This window comes from Phacochoerus africanus, chromosome 2, assembly GCF_016906955.1.
Source record: "Phacochoerus africanus isolate WHEZ1 chromosome 2, ROS_Pafr_v1, whole genome shotgun sequence".
NCBI lineage: Eukaryota > Metazoa > Chordata > Mammalia > Artiodactyla > Suidae > Phacochoerus > Phacochoerus africanus.
The window spans coordinates 167,849,780-167,869,804 of record NC_062545.1 but is presented as its reverse complement, the minus strand read 5'-3'; the positions used below and the strand labels follow the sequence as shown (position 1 = coordinate 167,869,804).

At 37.6% G+C, this 20,025-nt stretch overlaps 1 protein-coding gene across 5 annotated transcripts in view; it reads right to left on the bottom strand.

Annotated features, from left to right (window-relative positions):
• The window catches only part of MAP2K5 (mitogen-activated protein kinase kinase 5), a 273,914-nt gene that overhangs the window by 163,420 nt on the left and 90,469 nt on the right, over positions 1-20,025 (bottom strand). For all 5 annotated transcript variants that reach the window (XM_047767144.1, XM_047767146.1, XM_047767147.1 and 2 more), the window contains exons 9-11: positions 19,936-19,975; positions 6,624-6,692; positions 6,454-6,535 (exon numbers count right to left, since the gene is read on the bottom strand). In XM_047767144.1, the coding sequence (XP_047623100.1) occupies positions 6,454-6,535; positions 6,624-6,692; positions 19,936-19,975 (191 nt within the window). The remainder of the gene's footprint in view (positions 1-6,453; positions 6,536-6,623; positions 6,693-19,935; positions 19,976-20,025) is intronic.

Below are 20,025 nucleotides of genomic sequence, written 5' to 3'. Positions count from 1 at the left end.
CAATCTCCTGGGAGAGATTATGATGAAAAATAATATTTAAAAAAGAATGTATATATATATATATGTCTGGGTCACTTTGCTGTGCAGCAAAAATTGACACAACATTGTAAATCAACTATATTTTAATAAAAATTTTTAAAACAAAAACCAAAAAGTTAGAAAAAGGAAAAAAACAAGGAAATAAAAATTTTAAATACCACCATAAATTGGAGTTCCTGCTGTGGTTCAACACGATTGGTAGTGTCCATGGAGTGCTGGGATGCAGGTTCAATCCCCGGCCCAGCACAGCCCTGGGTTAAGGATCCGGCATTGCATAAGTTGCAACTGTGGCTCAGATCTGATCCCTGGCCTGGGAACTCCATATGCCATGGAATGGCCAAAAAAGAAAATAACAAAACAAACAAACAACACCATAAACCAATTAGTCTGAACAGACACCTCAATCCAACAACAGCAGAATACATTTTTCTCAGGAGCACATGGAACATTCTCCAGGACAGACAGTATTTTAGGGAATAAAACAAATATCAATAAATTTAAAAGGACTGAACGCATAGAAAGTATGTTCCCTGATCTGAAAGGAATATTAGAAATCAACAACAGAAGGATATTCAATGTGGAAAATGACACACTCCTAAATAAAAGTGGCTCAAAAGAGAAATAACAAGGGATTGTCTTTGTGGGGAATTAGAAAATACTTTGAGAAAAGGGAAAGTGAAAAAACAATATATCAAAACTTTCAGGGTGCAGAAGAAAATGAGAGAGATCTCAAATCAATATCCTAACTTCACAGCTTAAAAATACCAAAAAAAAAAGAAGAGCAAACTAAACACAGAACTAGTAGAAGGAATTAATAAATATTAGAGCAGAGAAAATGCCATAACAGTAAAACAACAGAAAAAAAAATCAAAGAAATTAAGAGTTGGATCTTTGTAAAAGACAAGGAAATTGATCAACTTTAGCTACCTGGCCAAGAGAAAAAGGGAGAAGACTCAAATTAATAAAATCTAGAATAAAAGAGAGAACATTTTATTTCTGACTTTCCAGAAATAAAAATGATTATTAAAAGAATACTAGGAACAATTGTTGACTAACAAATTAGACAATCTAGATGAAATGAACAAACTTGTAGAAAGCTACAAACTACCAAAGCTGAGTCAAGAAGAAACAGAAATTCTAAATAAACCTATAACTGATATTGGCTGATTAGTAAAGAAACTACTCACAAATATTATTCAGTCTTAAAAAGGAAGTAAATTTTGACATATACCACAACATGGGTGAGTCTTGAGGATATTATAAAAAGTGAAATAAGTCAATTCCATAAAGATAAATACTGTGTGATTCCACTTATATGAGGTACCCAGAGTAGCTCAATTCATACAAAGTAGAATGTTGGCTGCCAGGGCAGAGAGTAGAAGGCAAAGGGGAGTTACGGTTTTAACAGCTATAGAGTTTCAGTTCTGCAAGATAAAAAAGTTTTCTGGAGATAGATGGTGGTGGTGGTGGCATAGTAAACATACTTAATGCTTCATTTTAACACTTTAAAGTGGTTACCATGATAAATTATATATTCTATAATATGAGACCATGATTTAAACAAATCTGGGGGGGAGGGGGGAAGACAGTCTTATGCCCACACTCTTGAAAGTATCACTCGGCTACGTAAGAATGAGCATTGGGCTTGGACCATTTGCTTACCAGGCGGTAAAGAACTGACATAGCTTGTGCTGAGTTTATCTCCTTGTTTTGGAATAGCTTACCCTGTTTCAGGCTCCTTTGTCCTACTTAAGCATGTACATCAATGGACCTCTGGTATGCCTCCAGCTCTAAGCATTTCTGACTCAAAGGGAATAGGGTGGAATGGGGGTACTCTTGCTGCAACACAAGATGGATACATGCTGGCCAACTGCCCTGACAGACTGCTGGGAGGGAAATGCTGCTGGCCTTGGGGTATTGACACTCAGTGCTGAAGCTAACCTTGCTGTCCGTTTTTTTTGTTTGTTTGGTTTCCATACCTGCACATATGGAAGTTTCTGGACTAGGGATTGAACTGGAGATACAGCTGCCAGCCTATACCACAGCCATAGCAAAGCCAGATATGAGCCGCATCTATGACCTACGCTTCAGCTTGCAGCAACACCGGATCTTTAACCCACTGAGCGAGGCTAGGGAATCAAACCCGTACCCTCACAGAGACAATGTTGGGTTCTTAACCTGCTAAGCCACAATGGGAACTCCTCATTTGTTATTGTTGTTTTTTCAATCTGACTAAAGCATTGTTCAATCCAGTGATGGCTTGCATACTGTTTTTCTTGGCAGCTCCAATATCAAGATGCAGTGGGCAAAAGTGCTTGCATTTCTAATAATAGACAATAACTGTCACTTGACTACAAAAAAATACTTACAAAGAAAGCCCCAGGCCCAGATGGCTTTAGCGGTTAATTATACCAAATGTTTAAAGAAGAATTAACATCAGTCTTTCACAAATTATTCCAAAAAACAGAAGAGGAGGGAACACTGTCCAACTCATTCATGAGGACAGAATTATTCTGATATCAAAAATCACACAATGGCAGAGTTCCCATTGTGGCTCAGTGGGTTAAAAACTTAACTAGTATCCATGAGGATGTGGGTTTGATCCCTTGCCTCGCTCAGTGGTTAAGGATCCAGCGTTGCTGCGAGGTGTGGCATAGGTTGCAAATGCAGCTTGGATCTGGTGTTGCTCTGGCAGACCCTGGGAACTTCCATATGCTGCAGGTGCAGTCCTAGAAAGAAAAAAAAGTCACACAATGACATTACAAGAAAAGAAAATTACAAACCAATTTCCCTTAAGACTATGGATATAAACATCCTCAACAAAATACTAGCAAACTGAATCTGGTGGCATATAAAAAGGATTATACATCATGACCAAGTGGAAACATACTAGGAAATGTCACGAGTTGTTCAATGTACAAACATCTATTAATATTATACACCATAATTATGGAATTAAGGACAAAAACACACGATCATTTCAATAGATACAAAAAAAGCACTTGACAAAATCTAATGCCCTTTTGTGATTAAAAAAAACTCAACAAACTTGTAAGAGAAGGGGACTTTCACTTGATAAATACCATCTGCCAAAAACTCAGAGCTAACTTCATACTTGAAAGCTTCCCTTCTAAGATCTGACGCAAAAGAAAGATGTCTGCTCTTACTACTTCTATTCAACATTGCACTGAAAGTTTTAGCCAGGGTAATTAAGTAAAAGAAAGAAATAAGAGGCATCTGGATTGGAAAGGGAGAAGTAAAGCTATTATAGGCTTCAAGTCCCCTTCAAGGAGTTTAAACCCAATGGCCATGTCTCATTGTAATGCCCCTTCCCCCACCTTGAGCAACCTGGCCTGTTCACTCCCTATTAGGGAAGGAATGGCACCCATTCCTCACCCCACCTCTATATAACCTGTTCCCCAGGCAAATAAGGTATTCTGCCGGAAACCAATCAAAAGATCGAATATGCCCCACACAGAGATCAAAAAACATTCAGCACTTATGCACGGTGCATGGGGGCTGGGACAGGAAAACTTGGTGGACCTGGCATGGGAGAATTGAGGTCCCAAAACACATCCACTGTATGGGGATATAAGGAAAGACCAAGTTGCAGCCAAGGCCTGTCCCTACCCCAGGAGGACCCGGTCTTTCTGAGGACACAAATAAAATTTGCTGTATACTGCTAAGAACCTGACTCGTGATTGTGATCAAGATTGTGATCTCCAAGGCAACCAGTGGGAGCGTTTTTTTTGTTTGTTTGTTTGGGGAAATGGACTGAAACAGCTCATTAAAAGTGCCCAGACAAGAGCTATAACTCTAGACCTAAGGCACGGTCGGTTTGAAGGGAATTCCCTTCAACCCAGAACTGTTCCTGTCCTGAACTGAATGCTCCTTCCTAGAGAGACTGCCTGCCTCCATCCCTGGGAGGAGAGACTGCTGACTCTCCCACCAGATGGCCTGCACCTCCAAATTCTTGCTGTGTGTGGGCAAGAATCAAGAGAAATAACACAGAGGAACCTGACAAAGCCTCCTCTATGTGCAGGTGACATGATCTTCAATGTAGAAAACCCTAAGGAATCCACAAAAATCTACTGAGTTTAAGAAACGAGTTTTTAGCAAGGTAGCAGGATATAAGATCAATAAAGAAGAATTATTGTGAATGCAAATGGATACAAAATGGAATGGAACAGTTTAACAGTGTTAAACAAAATAGTTACTGTATGATCTCTCAATTCCAAACCTACTTATATACTCAAGAGAACTGAAAACACATGTCCACACAAAAACTTGTACACAAATGTACACAGTAGCATCGCTGGTAAGAGACAAAAAGTAGAAACATCATAAAGGCCTATCACTGATGAATGAGTAAATAAATGTGGTGCATCCTTACAGTGAACTATCATGTAGTCACAAAAAGGAATGATGCATTGATAAATGCTACAGCGTGGGTGAAACTTGAGAACATTATGCTAAGAATCTAGACTCAAAGGCCACATACTGTATAATTTCACTTACATGAAATGTCCAAAATAGGAAGATCCATAGAGACAAAAAGTAGATTGCCAGGGAAAAGAGGGAAGAGAGTGTATAGAGTGACTGCTAATGTGTAGGGAGTTTGTTTCTGAGTTGATGAAAATGCTTTGGAATTAGTGGTGATGGTTATACAATCTCATGAATATACTAAAAACCACTGAATCTGTACACATTTAAAAGGGTGAATTTTGTGGGTTTTGAATATACTATATCAATAAGTAAAATTTTAATGTAACAAAAATTGAGGACTTCAAAAAAGTATCATGAAAAGTTATAAAATAATGACATGTACTAGCTCTATTAACCCACTTTCTCTAGTCAGTCTTTGAATAGTACCTGTCATACTTAAATGTAAGGTTCCCACTGAGTGAGGCCAAGGATTATAACTGCATCCTCGTGGATACTAGTCAGGTTCGTAACCCACTGAGCCAAAACAGGAACTCCCAAGACTTTTAATTCTTGACATCTACTACAAATAATTTAGAACATATTATTATAGCATCAGGGTATCAATGTTAGCTCATTAAAAAGTACTGTGGGGCAAGAACCAACTACATTAGTAATATACTGAGAATCCCCCAAATGAATTATTTTTTAAAATATTGAATTTTAATTACCTAGACATTAAAAAATTGAATATGTGAAATTTAAAGACTGCTTTAATTGTAAACGGGCAAACAATAACGATGACATAATTTCACTGATAGTGAAACTGAGCAGGGCCCTGTGGGGCTCCTGGGCACACAAGCTTTTCTGTATCCCCCTTTTCTTGTTTTGGGGGAATGGGCTTCAGCCTCCATGACATTCCCAGAGTTCCAAAAAGCAGGTTCAAACAACTGCTAATCAGGGAAGGGAAAGGATGCAGAGACCAGGGAGGAACAGTCAGGAGAAAAGAGTGCAGTCTTAGGGCAGCATCCTGGTTCCTCCTCAAGGAATATACCTAACAGTATCTTTGATTTCTTCCACAGAACTGAAACCCCCAACAAATGGAAGATGTTGATGAAATATTCTTCGCTCCAAAAGAAGGATCATCAGAACCAATTCTGGGAGGACCTAAAGACCAGCTTTGAAAAACAATGCAAGCTCTCACCTACCCTGATCCTTATCAATGGCCCTATTTTTCACTCCCAAACTATAAAATCACCTTACAGTCTCTCCCAAGGTGGGGCACAGTCTTTAAGGCATTAACCTGCTGTAGCCCCCTTTGCCTGGCAAAACAATAAAGCTATCTTTTTCTCCTTCACCCAAAACTCATGTCTCGGTGTTTTGGCACTGGCAGACCGAGGCCGAATTTTAGCAACAATAGGGTACCAAAAAAATCTGCATTTTGCCACAATATTCATATCAAAAAGGAGTTACCAAAATAGAAACAAATGAAAAATAAATAAGGATGGAAAGGAAAGGGCTAGAGTCAAAAAAAACAAAAAAAACTAAACACATCTTGGCTAAACAGCTGTGTTGAAAAACAATTTCTTATCTTGCAATTAAGAACTGATTTCTTTCTAAAAGACACAGGACATTGGGTTAATAGATTGCTTTAAAAGAAAATCTGTTTTGGCTATTGAAACATTTAAAGAACAGAACATCTGTATGCAAGTAAAGACAGATTGTATGGAAGAATCAAATATCAAACCACCGATTAGACTAGCATTTAATCTGTTCTATTTAAATTTTCAATAAAAGTAAATGAAATTACAGCTCAGTTTTAAATATTTAACACCAGAAATCCTAATGTTAAGATGTTTTAGAGCATAAAGGCAGTAACTAATAGTATATTTTAATTATTTTTAATTCCACTCAATACCTATATCAAAACCAGGTTTTAAAGCACTCTACACGCAAAATCATTTTTAAAGTACTATAAAAGGGAAAACTCACCATCCATGAATTCTGTACATATTGAAATCCTGTTTTCCACAAAAAATGCACCATAAAACCCTATGATATATGATGAATCACACTGTAACAAAAGTAAGACAAAAGTAGTGAAAAATCTGCAAGTTAATACCAGAGGCATACTTTACAAAGGAAAAAAAGAAAAAAATTACCTTATAGAGAATTTCCAATTCAGACATAATTTGCTTCTGAAGCTCCAGTGTAATATCTAGTAGTATGACCTAAATATATGAAGGAATCAACATTCACACATTTATTCACCTTTAAATTAAATATAGCTATCCCCACTATGAAATATAAAAACTAAAAAATATGGTGTTTATTCTGTGCATTCCCCCTTTCTCCTCCCCACCACCCAAACCTCCAGTAATACAAGCTATGTTTACATCTAACACTTTGTATTGGGGGAGGTGGTATAGAAGTGATTGATGGGACCAAGGAAAAAGCCAGGTCTCAAAGGTCAGTATTAATGGCTTTAAAAGTCAGTTAAGTTATAACACCCTTAATTTATACACTCTATTTTGGTCACATTGGTTATTTTCAGAAGAGGAAGCCAGGAATGACCCTGAAACCATTAAAAATGTAATTGTTTTGTAATTCAGACACTAGGTAACAGCAGAAGAGGATGATGAGTAAAAATGACACCTAAAGTAGATTTTTAGTTATCAGAGAAATAAGAAAATTTTAAAACATAGCATGTTTTTATATTCTTCCAGTTGGGTAATATTTCTTTGATAAAACTGTTATAAAGTGTGGGAGCTTGAAGGAAACTCTAACATTATTTTATCTAATAATTTCTCTTCTTTTAGAGGAGGAAACCAAGGTTCTGAGAAGTCACAGGGGGCAATGTCAGGGCACCTCCCTGACTCTGAGGACCATGAACTTTCCAGTATGTCCCAAGGCTTTGTGGTTTTCCTTAAAATGTCAACCACTGAATTAAATTCATAACACAGAAATATACAATTGTTTACTTATAAACTTACCTAGAACAAATTCTAGTTTAAATACTTATTTTTTAGGAAGACAAGACCATTGACCATTTACATTTTACTTAAGCACTTCAGTGAAGCCAATTCTAGGGAATTATTTTTTACTTAAAAAGACAGGGATGAGAATTAAAAAAATGTAACATAATTTCTAAGATTTGGGGCAGAGTTTCTGACTCTAAATAAATAAAAACTTCTAGATAAAAACTTAACATCCAGGATTTCCATGATAGTGTTAGTTATACACCATTCAACAGTGAAGTGTATTTTGTATTACAACTACAGAATATATAACCATACCAGAGGACAAAACACAAATTTTGAATTGCAAACTGCTGATAGAACAGGGAAAGAAAAAAATAACTTCTAAAACACATTTTATAGTACTGATATGCATTTGGGGGGAGGGGTAAAGTGAGAAAAGGCACAGCAGCTCATATCAAGAGTTTGCTTTAGGGTTATGTATAAAATCTCTCACTAAGCTAGATTGAAAGTGTAATGAAAAAGTGCCAAGAAACATTTAAACATTTGTTGCAATCAACAGTCATTTGCCACAATATTCACTTACATTTTTGTTCCTGTGTAAAACTTAGCAACAAAATTAATTCATCTGGTGTTCTTATTTATTTATTTATTTACTGTCTTTTGTCTTTTTAGGGCCACACCCACAGCATATGGAGGTTCCCAGGCTAGGGGTCTAATTGGAGCCACAGCAATGCAAGATCCAAGCCACGTCTGTGACCTACACCACAGCTCACAGCAACGACGGATCCTTAACCCACTAAGCGAGGCCAGGGATTGAATCCGAAACCTCACAGTTCCTAGTTGGATTCGTTTCCACTGCGCCAAGAGGGGAACTCTTATCTAGTGTTATTTCAATTCTATGCCATAAAATATTAGAACTATTCCACTACCATGCCAATTACAGGAAATCCTTCACCCTAAAAAACTCTGTTAAAAAGAGTAAGTAATTATTTACCTTAAAGCAGTGGTCTCACATCATAATTACCTGTATATCAGTGTATTTATATAAATATACAAGGAAATTGTAACATATACCACAATATGGGTGAATCTTGATGACTTTAAACAAATCCTGATGCACAGGCCTTACCCCCAGAAGAAATGAATCAGAATCTCTGGGTTTGGGTCTATATCTTTGCATTTTCATAAAACTTGCCAGATAGTTTCTAATCCACAGTAAGGTTGAAAACCCCTTAATTAAGGTTTCAAAAATGGCATTATTCAGTGTTTAGTATGACTACTAAGATATACTGCACCTCCAGGCCCCCAATCAAAAACCAACATGATTCTACAGGACTAGCCAACACCTTGAAATTAACCTAAAACTACTAGCTATGAACATATTTGCTTGATTAAAAAACCTTAATTGGGTTCCCATGGCCTAGGCCTAGAATAAAGTTAAAATTCTAGGATGACATTCAAGGAATTCTTCCATAATTTAGCTCCAACTTGTTATTCGAGCTCCTTCTCCCATTACTCCTTACCACAAACCCAGTCTACATGTAAAACCAGATGGTTTCTTCTGCTCCACACACACATCCTGTGCTTTCCCCCACTTCCAGACTTTGCTCCTACTGTTCCCTCTACTTGAGGTGTGTATCCTCATTGCACTCCAAAGGCATGATCATACAACCTTTTCTATCCTTTAGACACAGCGCGAATGCCACCACCACCTCCATAAAGCCAGACCCAAAGCCCTCCATCAGACCTTTTATCTTTCTCCTTATCACATCCTGCCTTTACCATTAATGCCCCATATCCTAAAAACAGAAGCCTAGAGAGTACAGAGTGGTTGTAAGCCCCTGAAAGGCAAGTACTAAGTCTTGTGAATGTCCCCTCTCCCCCATACCCAGCACCCAGATAGAATCTGTCACAGTGTTCCCCATTAAGTGATGGGGGACTTAATTAAACAGTTCCTTGCAACCATAATCCTCTAAATAAGAAGCAATTTCTAGACAGAAGGAAATGAACTGATTTCTACAACTGAAATTAAAACCCAAGACATAAATACCGAAATAAGTAAAACTGCCACATTGTCCTAAAATGTAGCAAGTAATACTTTATTTGTGGGGCCAATCCACTGTACTTTACTAGGTCTTGATCATTCTTGGAATTTCCTATAGTCCAGAAGAGTGGAGATTCCATAACGATGGAAAAGCAAATAAAGAGATTTTTGGGAACTTGAGAAAACAAGTAAAATCTACCCTTAAATGGAAAAACTGCAAAAAGCATGGCAAATACTAATTTTCGTTTTGAAGAAAAAGGCATTATTATCTTTTTTTTCTCCTTAGGAAGGGCTAAATTTTTTAAACTGGAGAGAATTTGAACATGAAGCATTTCCTGGAGAAAGGGTTAAGTGAGAAACTGAAATACCTGAGTGCATTTCCACTGCTCTCCACTACACCTCAGGACAAATAAGGATGAGTTGTCAAGTTAAATATAAGCAGTCAAGTGACTGAATTATAATTTACTCTGTGCTCAATTTAAATTAGTGTGAGGCTATTAAAATATACAGTATAAATACGGCAATTCATCACAAGCTGTCATGGATGACTTCATTTATTTGCTGGAGTGGCACAGGCTCCACTAAAGGGAAGGAGAGCAAAATCACAGGTCAAATTAAGCTGCTATTCTATTTTAATTTGCTTATTTAATCTGTGGCGACATAATTGTCTTTTACAGTATGTACAACTCAGAAAGGAAATTTGGGAGGATTACAGTCAGTATACAAATGATTAATCAAATGGTCCATTTAAATGCTAGTTTAAAAGCAGCAGAAACCCAAAGCAGTCAAAGAATGATAATCAGCACATGCTATATACATTGCTAAATTTCCCATAAGATGGATTTTTCCCAGTTAGAAAATGGACAATCCTGGGGAATCAACTAAGCTCTACTCTTTGAAAGATTTTTACAGAACACATTAACAGTATAAAAAGGTTCTGTTTGCAAGATGGGTAACAGCAGTTTTTATGTTTTCTGCTCTACTTGTTTGCAATCATCTTGCTTACCTGAATTCCTCCTACCCCTCCAAAAGCTAATTAGAAACATGTTTCATGAATCATACACAATCATCAAAAAGTTATCTTCAAAATAGCATTAATATCATTTTAAAAGTACTCTCTATGAGCAAATATTTTTCTGAATTCAATGGTACAAAATAAAAATTCAAGGTACTTCCATTCGTCCCAAAATTCAACTTGCTTTTTATAACATCTAAAGTGGAATTTTCCTACCTTTGAAATCTGAAGAGGTAAGGACCATAATATACCCAGACATTGCAATATGCTTTAGATAAAAAAGCCTTAAAAATACAAACATTAACAAGAACAAAAATTAGAAATATTTTGAGAATGAAAAGAGGTTTTCAAGGACCTTCATGCAATTGCTCCCACAGACATTCAAAGTATGGATCCAAATGACCACTTGACTTGGGAAATTAAATTTCCCTCATCATTCTACGAAGGCATCAGAGCCCTGCAGGTGATTCTGTTTAGACAAGGACTGTGATTTGCTGCTCTTCGAAATCCCTATGTGACACTGCACAGCCCAGTTTCACAGCTGAGGTCACTGAGAGGTTCAAGTGACATGCTTGAAGTCACACAAAAGTCAGGAGGGGGTCAGGAAAAGATCAAATGTGCTTCTAACTCTTAACCTTTCATTTCACCCTTTAATATAAAAAAAGCTAAGAAATACTCTGGGTTGAGAGCAATGGTCCATACCAAGAACACTACAGGATATTTTGTATGTGAGCTAAAGCTGCTTTCAGGATGTTTCTTCAAAAAAATGAATCAAAGAAGTAAAGAACAAATGAAAGAATAAAATTTATTCTAATCATCAGTTAACAAATTATGTGTTAAAACATCTAGTCATTACATGAAGTGCTCTGTACTAGGCCCTATATGCAAGGTTCTGTATGAATCAATGAGAAAGACAAGAAGATAAATATGTCCCCTGTTTACAAGGAGATTTCAATGTAACAGAGGAAGTATACATGTATAATAACAGCAAATACAAAAGACACATACAGAGAATTCCAGAGAGGTTAAGAAAAAGGCAAGTGAGTGAGATATATATATACTATATGTGGCAGGATTTATCCAAATAATTTCAATGGAGGAGCAAGATATAGAGCTGACTCTTAGAGTGTGAAGGATTTTGACTGGTCTAGACATGGGTGAAGGCATTCTAATTAGAGGGAAATACATGAATAAAAGTGCTGGAGTGAGAAAGTACTTGAGTTCAGATAAGGCAATGAGTTCAAGTTAAAAGAAGCACAGAATTCTGACACATAAGATAGTGTTTTGAAAGTAGGCTGATGACATACTGTGGAAGATCTTGAGTTCCATCCCATGGAGTTTTTAGTTTACTTGGGAAGTAGTGTAGAGTCTCTGACAGCTTTTAAGAAGGAAAGACATGTGATCAGAACCATGATTTAAGAAGCCAAATCCAAGGGTTGTGAGCCACAATATAGTTCAGAGGTTAAGAGCATGGACATGGAGTCACACTGCCTGGGTTCAAAGCCTGGTTCCATTCTTTATTAGTGGTGGGACTAAGCTATTTAACCATTCTGTGCCTCAGCTTCTACAACGGTAAAATAAGGATCCACAAGGGCAGTAACTGCAAAAGGTTGTTGTGAGCATTAAATGAAGAAAAGGAATGTAGAGTGCTTAGCACACTATAAATGATCAATAAATGGTGGCTTCTACTTTTGAGAGATCAATATAAAAGCTGGCCAGCACGTCAAACAAGAGATTAAAAACATGTGTCTGGATCAGAGTGGTGATACTAGAGAGGAAGAGATACTAGAAAATAAATAAATAACAACGAAAAAATCCCAGAAAAATCAAAAGGCTGCCAGACATAAAACAGAACAGTGATCCTTCAGAGATGGAAAACAAATGAGATCGATGAGTCCGATGACTGTCCCGCTTACTGATGAGACAAGAATTTCCAGATTCCGCACAAGGAGAAGAACCCAGGGGAGCTGAGCCACTTGTCTAAGATCAAAGAACTGGATTCTGAGGCGGCCAAGGCGTCTAGAGTTCACTGGCAGAGGAGCAAAAGGAGAGTGCTCCAGAGATCTTTAGAAAGACCCTGGAGTCTTCAGCTGAGAAATGATTAGCCATGGTTATCAGGAAACTACCTGAGGCCAGGGAAAGAACCATAGGAAACTATCTCCAGACCTCACACTAGGTAGAGTTTGTGTTCCCACCAGCCAGGATGGAAAAGCTGTATTTGCCAAGGCATTGGGATAGAGTATTCAAAAGACTACTGTTTCACCTGAGTGGGAAAAATTAGACTAACCACTAGGCTAGTCCCATCTAATAAAGCTTAAAAACAAACCTTGAAAGAATCAAACTGTTTCAGATTCGCTAGACAACATCTCAGAATAAAGCTCAAGAATATTTATGGGAATGTACCTATGCCATCTGACTGGCATCCAGTAAAAAATCATCAGCTATTAAAAAAATTAAAAAGTACAACCCAAAATAGGGAGGAAAGGCAATCAATCAAAACTGACCCCAAAATGACACTGATGATATAAGTAAAAGATCATTAATTCAGTTATAACTATGTCCCACATATGCAAGAAGGTAGAAGAAAGATGAAGCACGTTAAGTAGACAAATGGAAGATGTAAAAAAGACTCAAATAAACTTCTAGGGATTAAAAAGTACAACGTTTATGGGGGAAAAATGTAATTGTAATGTATACATGTAAGGATAACCTGACCCCCTTGCTGTACAGTGGGAAAATTAAAAAAAAAAGTACAACGTTTAGAATGAAAAATAAACTTGACAAAACTAATTGCAGATGAGACAATGCAGAATAAAACATGAAGGACGTTCTGTTGTGGCATAGTGGATTAGGGATCTGGTGTTGCCACAGCTGTGGCACAGAGTCAACTATGGTGCAGGTTCAATTCCTGACCTGGGAACTTTGACATGCCAGGGGTATAGCCTAAATAAATAAACACATAAATAAATAAATAAAATAGAGACAACATAAAATCCTTTAAAAAAGAAAACATGGAAACTTGAACGACAACAGAAACCATCCCAAAATGAAGTATTAGTGAGAAAAAAAAAAGACTAGAACAAACAAACAAGAGAGTAACATTTTACTGTGAGACAATGTCAAGTGATCTAACATATAAGAAATTTAAGTTCCCAAAGATGGGGATGTAATACTTAAGGAAATAATGGCTAAAATTGTTCCAAATTTGATAAAAGCTAAAATATCCACAGATCCAAGAATCTCAACAAATCCTAAACACATGAATCATGAAGAAAATTACATAAAATCTTGCCATTATTAAATTACATAAGACAAATAATAAAGAAAAAATCTTAAAAGCAGTTAGAGAAGAAGTCAGTTCTAATGTACAGAGGAATAAAGATTTAAAATGACAGTATTCTTATACAGATGGCCAAAAAACACATGAAAAGATGTTCAACATCACCAACTCCTAGAGAAATGCAAATCAAAACCACTATGAGGTATTACCTTACTCCAGCCAGAATGGCCATCATCCAAAAGTCTACAAACAATAAATGCTGGAGAGGGTGTGGAGAAAAAGAAACTCTATTACACTGTTGGTGGGAATGTAAATTGGTCCAACCACTGTGGAAAACAGTATGGAGATTCCTCAAAAAACTAAAAACAGAATTACCATTTGATCTAGCAATCCCACTCCTGGGCATCTATCCAGAGAAAACCACGACTCACAAAGACACATGTACTCCGATGTTTATTGAGGCACTATATGCAATAGCCAAGACATGGAAACCACCTAAATGTCCATCGACAGAGGAATGGATAAAGAAGATGTGGTACATATGCACAAGGGAATATTACTCAGCCATTAAAAGGAACAAAATACCGGCATTTCTAGCAACATGGATGGACCTAGAAATGATCATGCTAAGTGAAGTCAGTCAGACAATGAGACACCAACATCAAATGCTATCAGTGACATGTGCAATCTGAAAAAAGGACAGACTGAACTTCTTTGCAGAACAGATACTGACTCACAGACTTTGAAAAACTTATGGTTTCCAAATGAGACAGGTTGGGGGATGAGGGGGATGCACTGAGGGTTTGGGATGGAAATGCTATAAAGTTCGGTTGTGATGACTGCTGTACAACTATAAATGTAATAAAGTTCATTGAGTACTTAAAAAAATAAAATAAAATGACAGTACTCTTTTCTTTGTAAATAATACAAGTCACAAGACAGTGAAACAAAGTCTTTAAAATACTGAAAAGGGTGATTAACCTAGAATTCTGTTCTAGCAAAAATATCTTCCAAAAAATGAAAATCAAATATGCACTTTTTAGACATGCAAGATTCACTGCCAGAAGACACACACACTATAAAAAATGTAAAAGAAGGGAGTCTTTCACACAGAAGGAAAATGATACCAGAAAGAAATCTAGATCTACACAAAGGAATGAAGAGCACTAGAAATGGTAACTAGGTGAGTAAACATAAAATAAATCTTTTCTTACATTTAAAATGCCTTTAAAAGATAAATGACTGTCAAAAGCAAAAATAGTAACAATGTATTTGGGGATTTATAAGGTAAGTAAAATGTATGGTAATTACAAAGATCGGGATGAGGGACATTAAAGTATACTATTGAAAAGTTCTCATACTATAGGAAAAGTAGTACAATATTACTTGAAAGTAGACTATGATTAGTTAAAGATGTATACTATAAACTCTAAAGCAACTGCTTTTTTTTAAAAAAAAAAGACATAGAGTCAGAACAAATAGAAAACAAAGAGCAAAATGACAGTCTTAAATACAACCATATCAATAATCTCACGAAATGCAAATGATCTGAATACCTCAATTAAAAAGCAGATTATCAGACTAGTTTAAAATACAAAAAGACTCGAATATATGTTGACTACAAGAAATTTGTCCCAAAGAGAAAACAGGTTAAAAATAAAAGGCTAGGAGTTCCCGTCGTGGCGCAGTGGTTAACGAATCCGACTAGGAACCATGAGGTTGCGGGTTCCATCCCTGCCCTTGCTCAGTGGGTTAACGATCCGGTGTTGCCGTGAGCTGTGGTGTAGGTTGCAGACGCGGCTCGGATCCCGCATTGCTGTGGCTCTGACGTAGGCCGGTGGCTACAGCTCCGATTCAACCCCTAGCCTGGGAACCTCCATATGCCGTGGGATCGGCCCAAGAAATAGCAACAACAACAACAACAACAATAAAAGACAAAAAAAAAAAAGACAGTGAAAAAAATAAATAAATAAAAGGCTAGATTGTGCTAATACTAGTCAAAATAAAGCTGGAGTAGCTATAGTAACATCAATGTAGATTTCAGAGCAAAGAATAATATCACCATGGATAAAGAAAATCACTTCATAATGATAAAGGGGCCAATTCATCAAGAGGACATAATCCTAGATAACCTAACATCTTCAAAAAATATGAAGTAAAAAAATGAAAAGCTGCAAGAAAAAAATAGGAAAATGCAGTTATTGCTGGAGAGTTCAATGCCCTCTTTCAATAACTGATAGAACAAGTAGCTAAAAAAAAAAAATCAGTAAAGATAACAGAAATTTGGAACTACACTATCAGCTAACTTGATCTAACTGACATCTATACCACATCCTACACAATAGACTATACATTCTTTTCATGTGCACAGGGAATACTTACCAAGATCATTCCTATTCTGGGCCAAAAACCAAATCTCAATAAATTTAAAATAATTCCAATTATACAAAGTATGTTCCCTGACCACAAAGGATTTAAATTAGAAATCAGGAGTTCCCTTTGTGGCTCAGCAAATGACTGGTATCCATGAGGACACAGGTTTGATCCCTGGCCTTGTTGATTGGGCTAAGGATCCAGGATTGCCGTAAGCTGTGGTGTACATCTCAGATCTGGCGTTGCTGTGGCTCTGGCGAAGGCCGGCAGCTACAGCTCTGATTCAACCCCTAGCCTGAGAATCTCCCTATGCCGCAGATGTGGCCCTAAAAAGACAACAACAACAAAAAAATAGAAGTCAATAAAAGAAAGATATCTGGAAAATCCCCAAACTAAATAACATTGCTAAGATTTAAAGAAAAATTCTCCCTGTTATGAAGAAATGATAATGTTTCTTTTTCTTAGGTCATGACTATGATATAAGCAAAATGGTTTCTGCTTTCCCTACCAAGAAGCTAAAGACTAAACAAAAAGTTTAAACACAATAATCATAGCTACTCAAATCATTCATTCACTCTTTGAGCAGCTAGTGTGTGATTTTACAGAATCAAGGGGTACAAAGTGAATACAAAACAGTCCCTGCTCTGCAGATCAGTTTTATGGTCTGGTTAGTGAATTCCAGATTTGTGAAGTCACTGTTTTCATTTACTGAAAATCTCTAACAGCTCTTCTGAAAAGGCGTCCTCTCTTTAAATGTGCTCTCTCTTTAAATGTGTTTTTCATCCTTCCCAGAAACAACTGTTAGTCCCTTGTCACACCAAACTAAATAATTATGTACAAGAGTTTTTTTTATCAGCCTAGGCTAAACATAATTCAAAATGTATGAACTTCTGAAAAATTATAGTGCACTTGCAAGGCCAAACAGTTTTTTGGAGTGATTTATAGCTGTGCTCCCCTCTCTTGGAGTGAATAACCTAAGTTGACTGTCTTTAAATACATCACTGGCAACAATCTAAGAGGGTTATTTGGGTTTTTGTGGGGGTTTTTTTTTTTTTTTTGGCTTTTTAGGGCCGCACCTGCGTCATATGGAGGTTCCCAGGCTAGGGATCTAATCAGAGCTGTTGCTGCTAGCCTAGGCCACAGCCACAGCAATGAGGGATCTTAGCAGAGTCTTCGACCTATACCACAGCTCACGGCAACACCGGATTCTTAACCCACTGAGCGAGGCCAGGGATCAAATCCACATCCTTATGGATGCTAGTCGGGTTCGCTAACTGCTGAGCCATGACAGGAATTCCAATCTAAGAGTTTTAAACAAAGAAATAACTAGATAAAAAGGAAACCGTGGAGTTTCCTGACTAGGATCCTAGGACACAGGTTCAACCCCTGGCCTTGCTCAGTGGGTTAAGGATCCAGGATTGCCGTGAGCTGTGGTGTAGGTCACAGGCGTGGCTAGGATCTGGTGTTGCTGTTGCTGTGGCATAGGCCAGCAGCTACAGCTCCAATTCCCCTCTGGCCTGGGAATCTCCATGTGCCACAGGTACGGCCCTAAAAAGACCAAAAAAAAAAAAAAAAGAAAGAAAGAAAGAAAGAAGAAAGAAACAATGCTGGAGTCAGATGGACGCATCCTCTGAGTGAAGACGGAACTCAGAAAGTAGAAAAAGACAACCCAATGCTGAGGTGGATACAACAGAGCTGTACTTGCTCAGTGAACTCGGGGAAATACTGGGCTGAATCTTGCTTCTACAGTGTGGAAACTATCTGGACCTGAGGTTCTTCCTCTTTAAATGTGAGGCTATGATAGATAATCTCCAAGGATCTAGAATTTTGTGAACCTAGTTTGGCTAGAATATCAAAGAAAACATCCCAAGCGGGAGCGCTCCTGTAGCTCCTCACCAAAAGTTAATGGAGTTATTAAAACTAGACTTGATAAAATACATAACACATTCTAGGTGTGGTATGGAAAAAGAACTCTGGACTGCACGGTGGTCAGAAGACCTGAGTTTTAGTTTTGGTCTAACCCTACTAAAAAATACAACCAACTGCAATTTAACTGTTCCTATTCTTAGTTTCCTAGGTAAGATAAAAGATGCGGAAATATATATACTGTGCAAGTGTTAGGGTAAGAGACTGAATTCTCACCATGGACAGCTAAGAAGGCATCTTAGAGGAGATGGAAATCAAAGGGATGGGCAATAGTAATAACTGGTATGAAGGATGCATGGTGTAGCAGAGGACATGTGCTTTGGGGGACATGTTGGAGCCAGACGGATTTTGTTTTATATCTTGGCCTTGCTCTTCTCATTGTCCAAGGTGTGACCTAAAATCTAAAATATATAGGCTTACTTTATGGTTTTAAGGATTAATGATAATAATTATAAAGAATTTAGCATAATACCTGGCATATAATAGTCATTCAAAAAATAATAATAAAAGCTTTCATTATTAACAGCTCAGAGAATGGAGATAAATGGCATAACAGAAATAACACACAGGCAAAATAGAGGATGTGGCTGTAAAGGTAGGTAAGGGCCTATGTGTAGAGTGCCAGACCAATCTGTGGGGAGAGTGAGGAACAAAGTAGGCCTGACCAGTTTGTTAGCTAAGAGCCCAGTTTGGAAGTGGAGTTCTATGGAATTGGACTTGAGGTTGTGTGGGGTTCAATCAGTGGTGCAATTCAAGAGAGCCCATTATGGAAATACGAAATAAAATGATGCGGTGATCAAGCATCCAACAGCAGATGCCAGATATTAAATCCAAAATAGTGTAGCAGGACTAGGATCTTGGAGTATACCAGTTATAGGGTATACATAATGAACAGGATGGAAACAAGTGAGGAGCATCTCAGATAACTGCCTAGAATATCCCTGAGTTATGTGCTTAACTCTACTCGGGGGCAGGGTGCTAGGGTATTTCAGGATGCCGTAAAGATGTAAAGAGGCGAGGCAGACATGGTAAGCTTTATGTTGTACGCTGCTAGAGCTGGGGGAAGAGGAGTGCCAAGAAAACAACATATCAGATCTGGGATTCAACTTCTCAATTCCAGTGGCAGACTAAAAGATACAGTGAGGAAGTTTATAATAGGCCAGGTAGGAGTCCTGATACAAGTCCAAGGCAATAAGGGCAAGAACAGAAAGAAAGTGACACATGGATGCAATTCAGGGAAAATTTCTGACAGGATATGGCAGATGAAAGAAAGGAGTGAATGACTACTAAGATTTTGAGCTTTAGGATGAGGAAGAGAGTGATGTCACTGAGCAGGGAATGCAGAAATAAGTGTGAGTGACAATGATAAGAATCATAAGGAGTTCCTGTCGTGGCTCAGTGGTTAACGAATCCGACTAGGAACCATGATGTTGCAGGTTCGATCCCTAGTCTCGCTCAGTGGGTTAAGGGTCTGGTGTTGCCGTGAACTGTGGTGTAGATCAAAGACATGGCTCAGATCCTACATTGCTGTGGCTGTGGTATAGGCCAGTGGCTACAGCTCTGATCCGATCCCTTGCCTGGGAACCTCCATATGCTGTGGGTGCAGCCCTAGAAAAGACCAAAAAAAAAAAAAATCACAATACAAGGAGCTTATAATTGAACATTCAGAGGCACTAAAAAGACCTTCAGGAGCTTGAATGTCATGACAGGGCCAGAGCTTCCACCACCCAAACCTTAATCTATTTTATTTCCTCTTTGACAATATCTGTGACTCAAGCTAAGGGGAGTAGGAATGGGAGGAAAATGTTAAGCCTCAAAAATTTCATGAGTTTCATAAAATATATCCAGCACTTACCTTTACAGCTAATATTTTCCCACTTGGAACATGATATGCTCTATGGAAAGAAAAAAAATAACAAAATCACTTAGGATCACTAAATAACCT